The sequence below is a fragment of the Cydia strobilella genome, chromosome 4 (assembly GCF_947568885.1).
Source record: "Cydia strobilella chromosome 4, ilCydStro3.1, whole genome shotgun sequence".
NCBI lineage: Eukaryota > Metazoa > Arthropoda > Insecta > Lepidoptera > Tortricidae > Cydia > Cydia strobilella.
This window is the reverse complement of record NC_086044.1, coordinates 20,081,936-20,097,577: the sequence shown is the minus strand read 5'-3', so window position 1 is coordinate 20,097,577 and position 15,642 is coordinate 20,081,936. Positions and strand designations below refer to the sequence as shown.

General features: G+C 40.0%; 1 protein-coding gene across 1 annotated transcript in view; it reads right to left on the bottom strand.

Moving 5' to 3' along the window:
• The window catches only part of LOC134740847 (patronin), an 83,589-nt gene that overhangs the window by 21,019 nt on the left and 46,928 nt on the right, over positions 1–15,642 (bottom strand). Inside the window, exons 9-19 of the mRNA XM_063673498.1 lie at positions 14,990–15,208; positions 14,485–14,652; positions 13,095–13,190; positions 11,545–11,655; positions 9,867–10,057; positions 8,988–9,020; positions 7,572–7,628; positions 3,911–3,978; positions 2,941–3,196; positions 1,371–1,619; positions 543–799 (exon numbers count right to left, since the gene is read on the bottom strand). Of these exons, the coding sequence (XP_063529568.1) occupies positions 543–799; positions 1,371–1,619; positions 2,941–3,196; positions 3,911–3,978; positions 7,572–7,628; positions 8,988–9,020; positions 9,867–10,057; positions 11,545–11,655; positions 13,095–13,190; positions 14,485–14,652; positions 14,990–15,208 (1,705 nt within the window). The remainder of the gene's footprint in view (positions 1–542; positions 800–1,370; positions 1,620–2,940; positions 3,197–3,910; positions 3,979–7,571; positions 7,629–8,987; positions 9,021–9,866; positions 10,058–11,544; positions 11,656–13,094; positions 13,191–14,484; positions 14,653–14,989; positions 15,209–15,642) is intronic.

Below are 15,642 nucleotides of genomic sequence, written 5' to 3'. Positions count from 1 at the left end.
ATTAATAATACTAATTTATATTATAAATGGCAGCGGCAGCCGGCGGCGCGGCAAGCGCATCGGTAACAGTTCAGTCATCTAGTTTCCTGCCTTGTTCCATAACAATGGTCCTCCATTTGTCCAAATATATAATAATACACGATTGGATCTATTTTAAGTATTATTCCAATATTATTAGTCTAATAAATAGCGGTCCCCGTGGCAAGACAACAGATGCAAATTCTAGTTCTGTTAGGTTAAAATTCAACAGTTACATTTTAGTGTAAATACCTGAGGGTGGTTCGATATGTACGGGCAAGGAGAGATAAGTAAGCTTAGAGCGCTCACTTGACTGACCATAAACCAACTGATGAATGAGCACTATCCCCCTTATTCACAAAACTTTACCGGCCTGATTTAGTTAAATTATATTTTATCCCTTTCTTACAAATGCACAAGTCAAAATGACAGATAAAGACAAACGATTCAAAGCTAATAGCTAGTAACGCGTTTATGGATAACGCCATTAATGTTTAGTTATGTGTGTATGGTTGTGGCCATACCTGAGGTGGTTCTGCTCGGTGCCGTTCTGGGGGCGGTCGTTGTTGTAGTGCACCTGGAAGGGCTGGGCGGCGGGGGAGGGGGAGGGGGCGTGGGTGGGGGCGGGGGCGGGGGCGGGGCTCCGCTCGTGCAGCACGAAGCCCTGCGGCGCCCAGCTGCGCTCCGACGGCGCGGGGGAGGGGGACTTCCACGTGCGAGGGGGAGGGGTGTGCTGCGGCTCGTATTGGTGCTGCTGGTGATTCTGCTGATGCTGGTGGAGCTGAAATACGAGTAAATAGTTTATTTACCCATATTTACATGTTACTTGTGTTTAGAATGTTAAAATTGATTTTCTTAATATTCAAAACGACCTAACCTTATTAAAAGTAGGTAAGATCTGACTTTAAATTGATAATACAACCAATAAAACCAGTACTCCTAGTGTAAATTTCATTCGATAGCGTGACGTGACATACGCGTTTGCTTTAAGTCTCATTCTGTATGGGATTTCGAGCTACCAAAACGTCCCGCTTGGCGCGCTGTTCAAAATCCCTATAAAGGATAGAGACACCAACCTGCCATCCCCTCAGCTCATTCTCCTGCTGCTGCTGCGCGTGTTGAGCCCACGTCCTCCTCTGCGGCTGAGGCCGACTCTCATGTAAGTAAAACCTTTCATCTCTCTTACTTTAACGATAAAGGATAGAGACACCAACCTGCCATCCCCTCAGCTCGTTCTCCTGCTGCTGCTGCGCGTGTTGAGCCCACGTCCTCCTCTGCGGCTGAGGCGGACTCTCATGTAAGTAAAACCTTTCATCTCTCTTACTTTAACGATAAAGGATAGAGACACCAACCTGCCATCCCCTCAGCTCGTTCTCCTGCTGCTGCTGCGCGTGTTGAGCCCACGTCCTCCTCTGCGGCTGAGGCGGACTCTCATGTAAGTAAAACCTTCCGTAATCTTCCATATCCCTATACTGGTTAGGTTGGTTGTACTCGAAGTTGTCGAATGGTTGCGGGTAGAAGTCCCGCGGTAGGTGCGGGGTTGAGCCGAAGGCGTTGAGCGCGGGCCGAGACACGTTGTGCTGTGAGCTGAATTGGCTGTGCTGTGGAGTGAGCGGTGCGTGTTAGCGTGTGCGAAGCTGAATTTATAATAATAGTTACACTTAACTGAGACTATTCGAAAGATAATTTTTGGTACAAGGTAGCTTTTAAACCTAATCAATTTCGATCAAGCTTTTCAATCTCGTACGTACTTAGTCCACTCAGCAAGCTTCATGGCCCGAACACAGTGAAACACTGAAAAGCTCTCTTTTATATCACGATTGTATAAAATACTATTGCAGTCGTAATGGCAATTGGTCGTGCCGTTATGTTATAAACATGTTAAGCTTTTTACTCAAGCGGTTGCTATATAGTATTTTTTTTGAAAAATCTTAAACAAATTCATATTTGAGTTCAGTTACGTTTAATTTTCATGCTAGCTAACTGTAATGTTATGTGATAAACTAACGAAAATACAAAATGACCTTGTTTAATGCAAGATTAAATATGTGACGATATTTACCAATCGTTTATTGTAGTTAAAGTTTTCAGCGACGTTTTAGCCATCAACGTGCATGGTAATGCGTTTATTCGATTGCAACTTTGCTCCCATACCTTATGCTTCCAGGCATTATACAATCCCAAAAGCTGTCATGTAAAGCTTGACCACACATACATTTTAAATCCAAAAAAAAAACCAGCTAAGTATTTTTCTTTTTTTTTTATTAGCTTATTCGTTTTGAAAAGTTTTTATAGACTCAAATGTTTTAAACAGGTTAAAATTAATATGTGTCGAAGTCTAATTAAAGGTCCCACTGTCGCTTACCATAAGGACGAGATTTGCTTGTACTTTTATAAGAATAACCTGTCAAAGCGTCCTTATGGCAAAGGGTCAAAGTGGGACTTTTTGCTTGGAAACGACACATATGTTTCTACAATTTAAGAAAAGAGTTTTTGTCCAAAGGGAACTTGATCGCTGTACCAATAAGATTTAAAATGTATAAATGTACCCAGAAGTTATCGTAGCCATGTTTCATTAGCTAATAGGGGGTATTACTGCAATGTTCTGCCACCAGAGTGCAGCACTAGCCCCTTTAGTAAACCATAGAGTAACTTATACATACTGTACCTTTAACAGGTTTATGACAAGTTTTCAGAGATAATAAAATATGACATTGATACATCAAGGCGGTATGCTTACTGAGGACCTACCGGGAAACGCGAATCCGAAATTTCGCTATCTGCCTCTTTATCGCTCGAAAAATGCAAGTGACAGAGATGTTAGATAACGAAATTTCGATTATCTTGTTTCGCGATAGACCCTCAGATTGTGGTAGTGGCGCCCCTAAGCCGAAATTCTCGTAATATTCCCTATTAACTTACCAATTGTGGAATGTTAGGCGGATACTGCTGGAAAGGGGATTGCGGTTGCGGCGGCTGAAACAGCTGTTTGGCTTGCTGCTGTTGTAGTTGCTGCTGTTGCTGCGCTTGCAGCTGTTGCTGCAACTGTTGCTGCAACTGTTGCTGCTGCTGTTGCAGCTGCTGTGTTTGCTGCTGCTGCTGTTGTTGCTGTATCTGGTTCTGCTGCGTGGCGAGCCTCGCGATGTCGCTCTGTATGTCCTGCAGGCTGGAGTTCATTCTGCAATTATTGGTATTGCATCGAGATCCGATTTTGTTTTTGAATTTCGAATGGTGCTTATGCCAAAAGGGTTTAATGCCAAAACAGTAGTCAGATAAACAACAGAAAAAAAAAGATATAAGCATATCAACGTGAAATAATACCTATATCGCAAAGAGCCCCTAATAATTACTAAGTTTAGAGTGTATTTTTTTATCCTCAAAAGAAATACCACAGAGAAGAGAACAATCAGAAAATAGTATCGTATTATAATAGAATGAAACATAGAATCACTCGCATACTTACAGAATTAAACAAAATTTAAAGTCTATACACGGTGGCTAAAAAATAAGTCCATTCCCGTTGCCAAGGAGGTTTTAGGATTATACTGAGCAACTTTTACTACGGGACCAACGTCGAATTCGCGAAAAAAAATTTTGGCTGTTTTATACATTTTGGCTGGTCCATTTTCTATGGGAGGGTAATTTTTAGGGTTCCGTACCCAAAGGGTAAAAACGGGATCACAAAGATGATGTATTTCTGTTGCCGCTATAACAACAAATACTAAAAAGTACGGAACCCTCGGTGCGCGAGTCCGACTCGCACTTGGCCGGTTTTTATTTCGTGATTTCGTGGTTGGTCCCATAGTAAAGGTTGCTCAGTATGATCCCAAAATTTACTTACTTATTTTTTAGCCACCCTGTATAGTATAACTATGTATGTAGTTTGACTTACTTGGCTATTGACTGTTGGTACTGCTCTAACGCTACGTTGTCCACTGTCTGACTCGGCGCATCCATATCCTAGAGGAATTAAGTTATTATAATTAAATTGTACATTCGTTTAAAAAACTGCAACTGCAATGAAAAATGGCAAAGCTACGGGCCCTGATGAATTACCTGCAGAATTATGGAAAAAAGCTGGTGCTTACGGTGTAAAATGGCTAACAAACCTATTTAACCTTATATTATCTAAAGGAACTATGCCTGATATGTGGAGACTGAACAACATGATACCATTCTATAAGAATAAGGGAAATATAGCAGAGTGTGGAAATTACAGAGCGATCAAGCTGACGTCGCATACCCTTAAGATCTGGGAAAGAGTAATGGTCAAAAGACTTTATAAACTCACAACCATCTCATCTAACCAGTGGCTTTACTGCGGGAGTAGGCACTACGGATGCGATACACACTCTACGGATACTAATGGACAAATACAAAGCCCTTAAAAAGGATCTGCACTTGGTCTTTATAGATCTTGAAAAAGCTTTTGACCGAATAACGCGTCGACTCATATGGCAAGCACTCAGGGCCCAACAAGTACCGGAACAGTACATAAGTATCGTACAAGACATGTACAACAATGTTACCACCCGAGTTGTTTCACCTGCTGGCAAGAGTAACAGCTTCGAAGTGAAAGTCGGCGTTCACCAGGGATCTGCCCTCAGCCCCCTGCTCTTCAATATCCTCATGGATTACATCACCAAAGACCTGCAAAAACCGGCCCCATGGACACTGTTATATGCAGATGATGTAGTCCTAGTAGAGGAATCACTGCCGGAACTTCAAAGGAACCTCGAAGCATGGCGGGCGGCACTAGAAGACAAAGGACTAAGAGTGAGTCGGCAGAAAACTGAATACATGCATTGCAATTTCTCTAACAGCGACATATGCACGCAGTCACTACCCACAATCGATGGAAATCCTTTGAATAAGGTTCAGAAATTCAAGTACTTAGGGTCCGTTGTTAATACTAAAGCCGATACCGTAAGTGATATTGAAAGCAAAATAAAAACAGGATGGCTCAAGTGGAGATCTCTTACTGGAGTTCTCTGTGACGCAAGAATGCCAATTAAAACCAAGGGTACCGTGTACAAACGAGCAGTGAGACCAGCTTTACTTTACGGATCCGAATGTTGGGGAATGAGAAAGTGTGACGAACAGAAAGTACATGTCACTGAAATGAAAATGCTGCGCTGGTCTGGAGGTGTTACTCGATCAGACAAAATTCGGAATGAGTATATCCGAGGCACTTTTAAAGTTGCAGAGATACATCATAAGATGCAGGAGGGCCGATTACGCTGGTATGGCCATGTAATGCGCAGAGACGAACACCACATGACGAGACTAGTTATGGCTATAGACGAGGGCAAGAGAGGCAGAGGCTGCCCGCCAACCAACTGGACTAAAACCATCTCCAAGGACATGACGGAGCTAGGCCTAACGCCAGCAATGACTAAAGATCGCAACAAGTGGCGATCAAGTATCAGGAGGGCCGACCCCAAACAGGGAATGCGCCAGGAGAATGATGACATTCGTTTAAAAAACATGTTCAATTTTAATAAACGATATGGGGCATTTTCTATGAAAAGGGACCTTATTGTCGATGGCGCGTACGCCGCACAGAGTAAGCGCCATCGACAATAAGGTCCCTTTTTATAGAAAATACCACATATAAGCTTCGATACATGTTGGAATTAAGATATTTTCAGCGAAAAATGAATGCAGTTACAATCAGTAAGATGTTTCAAGCCTTTCGGTGTTTAATAAATCCATACTAATCCATACTAATATTATAAATGCGAAAGTCTGTCTGTCTGTCTGTCTGTGTGTTACCTCTTCACGCTTAAACCGCTGAACCGATCTAGTTGAAATTTGGCGTAGAGATAGTTTGAGTCCCAGGGAAGGACATAGGATAGTTTTTAACCCGAAAATCATCCCTTAAGAGGGTGAAAAGCGGGGTGGAATCATGGTGGAATTGATAATTAATGAGTTGCCTAATATTTGCGTGCATATTATGCTCAAATTGAATGATTGCTATAAGACTTTCTACAGGCGCTATTCTTACTCTAGCTGGGGTTACTAAGTCCACGCAGACGAAGTCGCGGGCAAAAGTTAATAATAACAGTCTAATAATGATATATATCACCTTTGTACTCTCAAATAAATGTATCACGGTAAAGCTTTTATTTTATAACATTTTCATATTATCAATAATGATTGTTTTGTTACACATTCATAATAAATTGTAGTTGGTGACGTGGTAAATTCTTGGAGGATACAACCAAACGGAGTAGCCATTAACAGACGTGCCCCTCTGTCGAAACTCCACCAATGGTCATACACATTGTATAGACTGACGTTTATCTGACATAGCTATTTTTACGTTACGTTATACATTTGACGTGCCCCTCCCCCGCAAAAATCGGGACTGTTTTGTATAAAAAATTACGTCTCCATTTGGTTATATCCTCCAAGGTAGAATTACGTTTGGAATGTGTTGTTAATTATGATGCATAATTTCCCTATGGATTCATTATAACATGCAACTCAACAAACTCATGCAAATATAAGTAACCATTGTGATTTTCAGGATCACATCACTTATCACTTTAAACAGACGAATAAATATTATATAGTATATGAAAAGCCTTATGACATAAGTCATATTATATTGTATAGCGACCAACAGGGCAACCCGCTAGCTTATGATATTACACTCGCATCCAGAATGAGAGTAAACTGACGAATTCTGGCGTGTATTTGTGCTATTTTCAACCAAAAGGGTACTTATTGTAGCTTGTCAGTAAGGCGCTATTTCCATATAGCTTCATTTAGAAATCAACCTTATCAACAAGCGACAATGTGGTACCTTTTGGTTATGGTCTTAAGTAATGGTATATTCCTTATTTTCTAAAATTAGCATGTCAAAATATCCCCAGGGTAACTTATCCTAATCAATCGATCGTCGCTTTGTCAATTGTTATTAAAGTATAACCTATAAAGCAGTAGGTATACAAAAAGCTACTTAACGATACGTTTTTTTTTTCATTTATCATGGTTGGTTGGCGTCATGTTGATACTTTTTTTTTATTCGTAATACCATTAAGAATTTGGTTGTCTGCGCCCACCCTGTTATATTTGATAACTATTTAAGAATTAAATTTATTTTAATAACCATGACTCTATGCTGTTAGAAGTATTAGAACAAATAAAATTATTTTCAGAAAATACTTTAATTTGTTTTTATTTCAAGTAGAAACACTACTATATAAATTATAAACTGAAATAAATGTCATATATTAAGAAAAAGTGACCAAGGCCTCCAGTGCCCCAGGCTGGAATCGAACCAGCGTCCTCCTATCGCGGCAGGTGCCTGCGCCTTTCGGCGCCATAGCCTTCATATCAGTAACAAGTGCATATACTTGGAAAATTTCGACCTATGCCGCTGTGGCCGAATGGCACAGGCACTTGCCGCGATAGGAGGACGCTGGTTCGATTCCAGCCTGGGGCACTGGAGGCCTTGGTCAGTTTTTCTTAGTATATGACATTTATTTCAGTTCATGCCTCAGTTATCTTATTCCGGATACGAGGTAAATGTCCCTGTAACGCACCTGCTGAGGCTTATCTTCGGGCCGCTCATCTCCGGCCGGCGTCCGCGCACCTTTACCCTGTAACACCGCCACCGTCACTCCATGCATGCATTCGGGGTATAGGACCACTAGTGGGTAACGTGTCTAACGGTATGTAACGGTTGTGAAGTGCAATAAGATCTATTCGGAATGTTGTGGGAAATAAAATAAACTTAAGCAAAAAAAAGATTCGATATCAAAATATAGTTTTCACCTCAGCAGCTCGAACAAGCCTACTTTCTTGACTCCCTGGAGTGACGAAAGTGCGACTTTCCTGACTCCAGGGAGTGACGAAAGTGCGACTTTCCTGACTCCAGGGAGTGACGAAAGTGCGACTTTCCTCACTCCAGGGAGTGAAACAAAGTAGCTTTCTAATTTAGTGAAGGCCATGAACTGCCACTTCATACTTCGGGGTCTATTACAATTTCGAAATACATTTTAACCTTTAATATGTTCTCACTACTGAGGTGAAAAATTATATGTGCAACACGAGAGCAAAGTTATTTTACATCTCGTGTTTTTGAGTCCCTCGCTACGCTCAAAATTCTAACTTAGAATCTTTCGCTTTCTCGGGACTCAAAATCAACACTCGCAAGAAAAACCATCTTTCTTTTCTTGTTGCACAAATAACTAATGTCTACATTTTATGGTCTTATCAGCAGATCCACTTAACCAAATGTCGGTTTCCGAGAGCAAATCACGAATTACTATTAAATACCCAAACCGAACGAAGGTGTGCCCATATTATTTGAAGTTTTTTTTTTAAATACTACGTCGGTGGCAAACAAGCATACGGCCCACCTGATTTTAAGCAGTCTCCGTAGTCTATGTACGCCTGCAACTAAAACTAACGTGTTGATTGCCGAATTAGACCTTAATGCACTCAGGGTTACTTTTAGGATCATATACTCCAATAAACAAATCCATGCTTTTCAATATCGTGTAATGGAAGTGGGTTATTCCTACAAAAACTTGTGACCGTGTGAAAATATATCTTGAAAACTTAACAGTAAGGTTCAAAATGGTTTTGATGGTATTGGGACTTAGTGATTGCGCAAAATACTCGTGAAAACTGGATGAGTATAAATAGTAATAACAATTTAATATAAAAAGCCGCCTGAATTTAGGTATACTAGCAATTCTGGTGTATTCAAAAGCTTAATATTAAACAAAAGTAAATTGTTTTCAAATATGTAAAAATAGTATAATAATTCTGCAGAAATACTACAGTATTAAATATTTAATTCGAGATGAAAGGCATAAAAGCGAATGTGAAACTAGATCGAATTATTTGTACAGTATTCTGAAATAAATGAATCAAGTGACGTCACAACGTAAAAATACGATATGTACTAAAAACTAAATCAAAATAAGAAAGATTTGTGACCAGCCACTCACCAAGGAGGCCAACTGGTATTGCAAATATGTATCCTAATAAAATAGAAAAAAATATTATGTTCTGTATTAAAATAACTCAGTTTAGGACAATTAGTGTGTTACCGGGACCACACATGAGGTGTAGACTTGAAGAGTATGTTAGAGGTACTAAGATTAGGTTATTCAATATTACACACAATTTTCTTTAATCTTATATCCTATCCATACCATACATTCCCACTTATTACAGTTATTACACATTCTTATAAAAAAAACAAACACATTTCTATTTAAAACAAACACAAACATAAAAAAGTTTTATTATAACACTAGTCACTTAGAAACTGACAGGGACAAATACACTCAACCCATATTTCATAACCCACAAAAGTACCGCATTCACCTTTAAAAAAATCTTACTCGCTTTATCAAGAATTAGAGTTCAGCAGTGACTTTTTTTTAATATTAATTTATTCACTTAAATCTTTATTTTTATGCTATTTGTTTCCACTAATTTAATGCGCTTTTATGTAATTTTAAAACACTGTCACTTCTGTAAACTAATCACATTAATTAATCTAGATAAAACACGAAAACAATTACGAACTTTGAAACATTTACTTAATTTAGAGAAAGGTTTCAATTCGTACTACATTTTCGTGTTTCATGTATACCAAACCAGTAGTTCTAACAAGACACACATTAACATTTCACAGGGACAATTTAAACCTTAAATTCACTGATCGGTAACCATCCAACAAAAACCAACATTTTCATTGGTGCAGCGTTTACTTTGGTCCTATAGACCAATGAAAACACTTCAGTAACCTATAGTAACAGAATACCGAGCGTTGTTTTTATCGTAAGCTCACCAACCAGCTTAATCGACAGCCAACTTACCCTAGTAACAGCCTGCAGGAACGCCTGTTGCCCTAACTGTTGCCTTTGCCGACTGACGGCGACTTCCATTCTTCGCTTTTCCTGTTCAATTCGTCTCCGTTTCTCTTCCAGCTTTAACCGTATGTTGTTTAGTTGTGAGGCCATGGCTTGCCCGCCGCTCGGTGACGCGTCGTCGGATTGATCGTCGCCGTCTGACAGAAGACAAGATTGTTTAAAACATCGTCAACTACAGTTCGTTTTTACTAAGATAAGAAAGAACTCTACAGAAGCATGAGATTGTAAATAAAGCACTTTATATGGTAACATTATGGATAATAATAGTATTTCAGAGTATTTCATTACTAAACCGCATAAAGTACCCGATACAAATTCTCATGCTTATTTCAGCGGAAGTCTTCCTTATGCTTAAGAAACGAAGTATAACGACGTAACTTTTAGCACTATTTTTGTGCGTGTAGCAACTGTGGCATCATCTTGTAGGAAGGTTTATTTGAACGTCAAATTCGTTTATAGCATTTAAGATGAAGTCTACACTAAATGATATATGGTGGTCAGTATGATCAATGTAAGAGCGCTTTACGTGTTTGGGTTCATTTCAGTTACGCTATTTCAAACAACTAATCAAAAGGATAAAGCTTCCCTGTACTACTGATACTGTGTAATTTTGAAATATAAGAACTACTTGCTTATTTTGATCTCTTGGGAGTATGTGATCCAAATATTTTTTGGTTTTTGAATTGTAAATTTGTAGTTGACTTATTTTGTAATAAAGAAAGGGTTTGAGATGATAAAGAACCCAGATTAAATGCCTCAACCAAATGAACAAAAGAAAAAACCTTTCCCAATTACAACATGACAACCAAGAAAACTCAAAGCCAAACTGTATGTAAGGCAAAGAGGATATAATAAGATAGAGCGGTACTGTCATAGTAAATTTTGTAACCACTGTAAATTCACTGCCATCTATCGACATACTTTAAAACTAAAAATGAAGATTTATAAAAATACGATAAAATGTATAAATACATGGATAAATGTTTTTTTTATTTGCATTAATTATTTTTATATGAGTTTGACCCATGTTCTTTCACTGATATGCGTTAAAATTATAAATAACAAACGAAATCGTCAACGCCCTCTATACGAGAGTAGGCCAAAACTAGTGGCGCCATCTGATCGAGAATCAAATTTTCGTGATTTTCGAGGCACGTTTTTTCCTTAGACTGTATCCATCTATTACGGAGTTATATCTATCTTTGATGTAAGGTTTACACAGAAGACACACAAATAGGGGATATTACATACACCAGAGTGCAGCACTAGCCTTTTTAGTAATCCATAGAGTAACTTATACATACTGTACCTTTAACAGGTTCTTGACAAGTTTTCAGAGATAATAAAATATGACATTGATGCATCAAGGCGGTTTGTTTGCAGAGGACCTACCGGGAAACGCGAATCCGAAATTTCGCTATCTGCCTCTTTATCGCTCGAATATGCAAGAGTGACAGATATGTTAGATAACGAAGTTTCGATTTTCTTGTTTCGCGTTAGACCCTCAGATTGTGGTAGTGGCGCCACCTACGCAGTTTCGCGTAATATTCCCTATTGCAGATGTGTAACCCCACACACTCGTAGAGTAGACTATAGAAACGTATAAACGTAATGTATGACTGACTGGGCTGTCCTGTGGCGTCCTGCGCCAGGCACTGCTGCTGCCACGTGGTGGTGGCGGGCGGCGGCGTGCTGAACGTCGTGCTCTTGCGCCGCTCCACCACCTCCTCCACACCTGAGGAACCCCACACTAATAACCACACGTCCCGATGTTACACAGAGTGAAGGTCCTAGATGACTCCAAGCTAGCCCTGTACCGGACTTGGGAAGTAGGAAGTGCCACCATAAACATGAAAATCTTAGGGCGGCCGCTGGCCGGCGAAGTGCACGGAGCGGGTGAGCGAATTAACCAAAAATAGTATGAGCGTTGCTAGAATTTGCACGACGGATCTGAAATGTATGGGAAGATCCGCGGATCCGGATACAGATCCGGATATGTTCATACATTACGGATCCGGATTGCAAACCCTAAGCGTTGCTAACTGGCGCGGACGCGTGCGACGGATTTTATTCTAAATGGCACCCGCGTGAATGTGCCCGCTCCGTGCACCCGCTAGCGGACGCCCTTATGCAATTATTACGTTCATAGTAGCACTTCCACAATTGTGCCATTTTCAACCAAAAGGGTACTTATTGTCGCTTGTCATTAAGGCGCTATTTCCATATAGCTTCAATTAGAAATCAACCTTATCGACAAGCGACAATGTGGTACCTTTTGGTTGAAAACGTCACAATTAGTCGCTATAAACTCGGTGCAGTATTAGCTGAGATGGACTGACGGTTTTAATGCATGATTGTTAGTTTACTGAATTTCCCTTTCACATATTGTCCTTTTATTTTTGTCTCTGTATGGCACCAGCCGATTATTTACAAAGGAAGAAATCTTTAATAGAGATACAGAGTGTTTTTTTTTACGTCTTGCCGTATCGGCAGAGCCTCGAGAAGTGAGTAGATCATACTGAACACATTGAAACATCGAAATATGTGACAATGTCGCTTGTCGATTTCTAATTGAAGCTATATGGAAATAGCGCCTTACTGACAAGCGACAATAAGTACCCTTTTGGTTGAAAATGGCACATATGATTGATGTATGAACCGGAGTTGGCGCTTAGTAAAAGTTGTGCAGTATGACCTACTGATAATCCTTTATCATCGTGTTTTCACGGAAACGCACGAACGTCTCAGTACAAAAACTGAAGTTGACTGAAGTTGGACGACAAATACGAACTTTTCCAAGAAAATGCGATGGCAAATGATTATTCACTTCCATCTGTACACATTCGCCTCTTAGAATATGGCTAAACGTAAAATAACCCTGTAGGCCAAGCATATGATTGGCGCGACAGTATCTCGCCGCGAGATAGACTGCCCGTCTTTTTCTAACTGCATTAATTAAAGAGAGACGGGTAGTCTATCTCGCGGCGAGATACTGTCGCGCCAATCATGTGCTAACCGGGCTGTAAAGGCCGAAGTATATTTTTTAAAGACTTAGCATTTTTTTATTGTAGTGAGTCATGTCATATAGAACCTTCAATAAGAAATAGAGTTAGTAATGGGAATATGTGGTCCAAAGCGCACATCGAAAGCGTCAAACAAGCAAACGGCACGCACCTTGGTCGCCGTTTCGGTACTTGAGGTCCGCGAAGCTGGTCTTCGTCATGTCCCCGTCGGTGGAGTCTCGGTTTAGGTAGAAACCGTCACCACCGCCTGTGAGAAACGGAAAATATTGTTAATGATCAACAAAAGACAACATACAGAAAAATCACCTGTAATTTTTAATGGGTTGGAAGGTTTCCAGTTCTATTTAATGTCGTAAGTATTTTGTGCGGAAGTTATTATCTTTCTAAAAATTTTAAATAGACTTTAATAGGGTAAGGTAAAACCGATAAAGAGAGATCAGTTTGAAGGTAGTACTTAAGCTGTTCAAAGGTAATATTGTCTTCGGTTACCGCGATAGTTACTCATGAAATAAAACTACGAAAACGGATTATATCGATTATATAATTTATAATACATCCCGACGTTTCGAACCCTTTACAGCGTTCGTGGTCAACGGATGAGAGGAAAAGCTACAAAGTGCAAAAATACCCACATACAAAAATAATGAACCATCATAAGCTAAACTAAACGAAACGTCGGTTCATTATTACGCGATATAATCCGTTTTTATAGTTTTATTTCTGTTCAAATGTGTTAAATCGGCAGCCTAAAACAGGAGTTGTCAGCCATTTTTGCGTAGAGATTCTCTGTGAACAAAAATCTAAATGAACGACTTTACTTTCTTGTTACAGCTTTCCATACCTCCTTACCCTTATCGAGAGTGGCTGTCAATTTGTCGAAACAAAACAATCACCGGTCAACTGTCGCGACAAGATCCACTCGATATAGTACATTATTGTCGAAGCTCGGAAGTAGCTACTTGCTGGCTGAGGATTCGTTTTAACTCCCAAGGTCGTCCGTTTAATTGAATCCGAAGCCAGCAAGTAGCCTTCCAGCCAAGTCATATACTCGTATAGTGCTTTTCTCAAAAATGGCGCAATAAATAAAAATATAGCAGAAATATTTTACAGAAGCAACGTTCTTATGTACATATTTTCACAGAAAAAAGTGAAAAGATTTGCTTTGCCGCCTTTTTATTTTTTTAATTAAAAATAAAAGTGTATTTTTCTGCTGAAAATACGCCAACCTATTTGAAACACCTAAATAGTCGCGGTACCAACATTATAATAATAAGTACTGATCATCTGTTTGGCTGTTTAATGGACCTATGCCTTCATTTGATATGGCCACTTCAACTTTTAAAAAGTTTGGAACTCTACAAGTAATGGAATTTGTATGCAACATTGCAGTCCCGAAATCGAGACTGCAATGTTTTTAACTTTTTAATTTTTTGACTGACCATAAACTACGCACTTCGCGACCTACTTTTAAACCGGTAACCTTGACTTTGCCGTCCATTTTTGAGAAACAAGTGTTTAAGGACACCAACGGTGCTGGTTACCTTTATTGCTGAAGTTGTTGTTGGAGTTGATAGTGTCGGAGCTGAGCTGCCGCCGCATGGGCCGGTCGGGCTCGCTGTCCCCGTTGTAGTCGCCGTGGAAGAGGTTGATGGAGCCGCGGATGTCTTGTCTGGACGAGCGGAGGGGAGGGTTGTAACTGTCTAGGGGACCTGCGGGAAGGAAACACAGTTTAAAAATTTCACTAACTATACTATTAAAAGAAATATATCCCATTGGGGATCTGGTATACCCCGCCGGCGATGGCGGGATAATTTGGACTCCTTCTTAAAGAAGTGTCAAGTAGTAACGTGGAGTGGAGAAATTAGGCAGGATTTGCCCAACAATGAAGCTGCGAAGCACCCAGCAAGCAGTGCAGTAGAAAGCATACTGTTTGAAAGATTCTTTGATATTTGTCACAAGAGAAACGAGTCTTTGAACCAATCATTGATATGTGGACTGAGATGAAATGGTGAGATGGAATGGAATGATTTTTATGGTATAACTCACCGGCCGGGGCAGATATCTTCCGAACATTCGCCACTGTCGCCAGCTCTTTCTCTGGATTCCTCCCAGCGAAATGCAGACGATCTTGCGATCCTCCAAAGTTTTCGACGGTAAGCTGACTGTCGTCTGTGATGGAAGACCGTCTTGAACGGCGGCCGGCGAAGGAGTTTTGTGTTTGGTAGTTGGACGGACGGCCGGCGGCGGTTTGGTTCGGGTCCACGACTGTAAAAGAAATATGGCTTATATGAGACATGAAATATATTATTACAACGCTCCGTAACGTTACATTGTAAAACAAACATGATTTACCCAGATGGCATAACACTAATTAGATGTAATTTATACAGTTTAGTAATGATGAGACCTAAATTCACCATTGAATACATAATCACCCGATAGTTTAACTTGTTAATTCATATCATCTACTCACATGGCGACCGTGACAGGACTCCCGTACATTATCACTCCACTGTGTGTAATGATCAAATAAATATGGAAACTTATTCATCTACGATGTACCTTCAACTCCTCCTGTCTCTCTGCGGGAATCACCCGATAGTTGCACTTGTTATTTCATATCATCTACTCACATGGCGACCGTGACAGGACTCCCGTACTCCACTGTGTGTAATGATCAAAAAATATGGAAACTTATT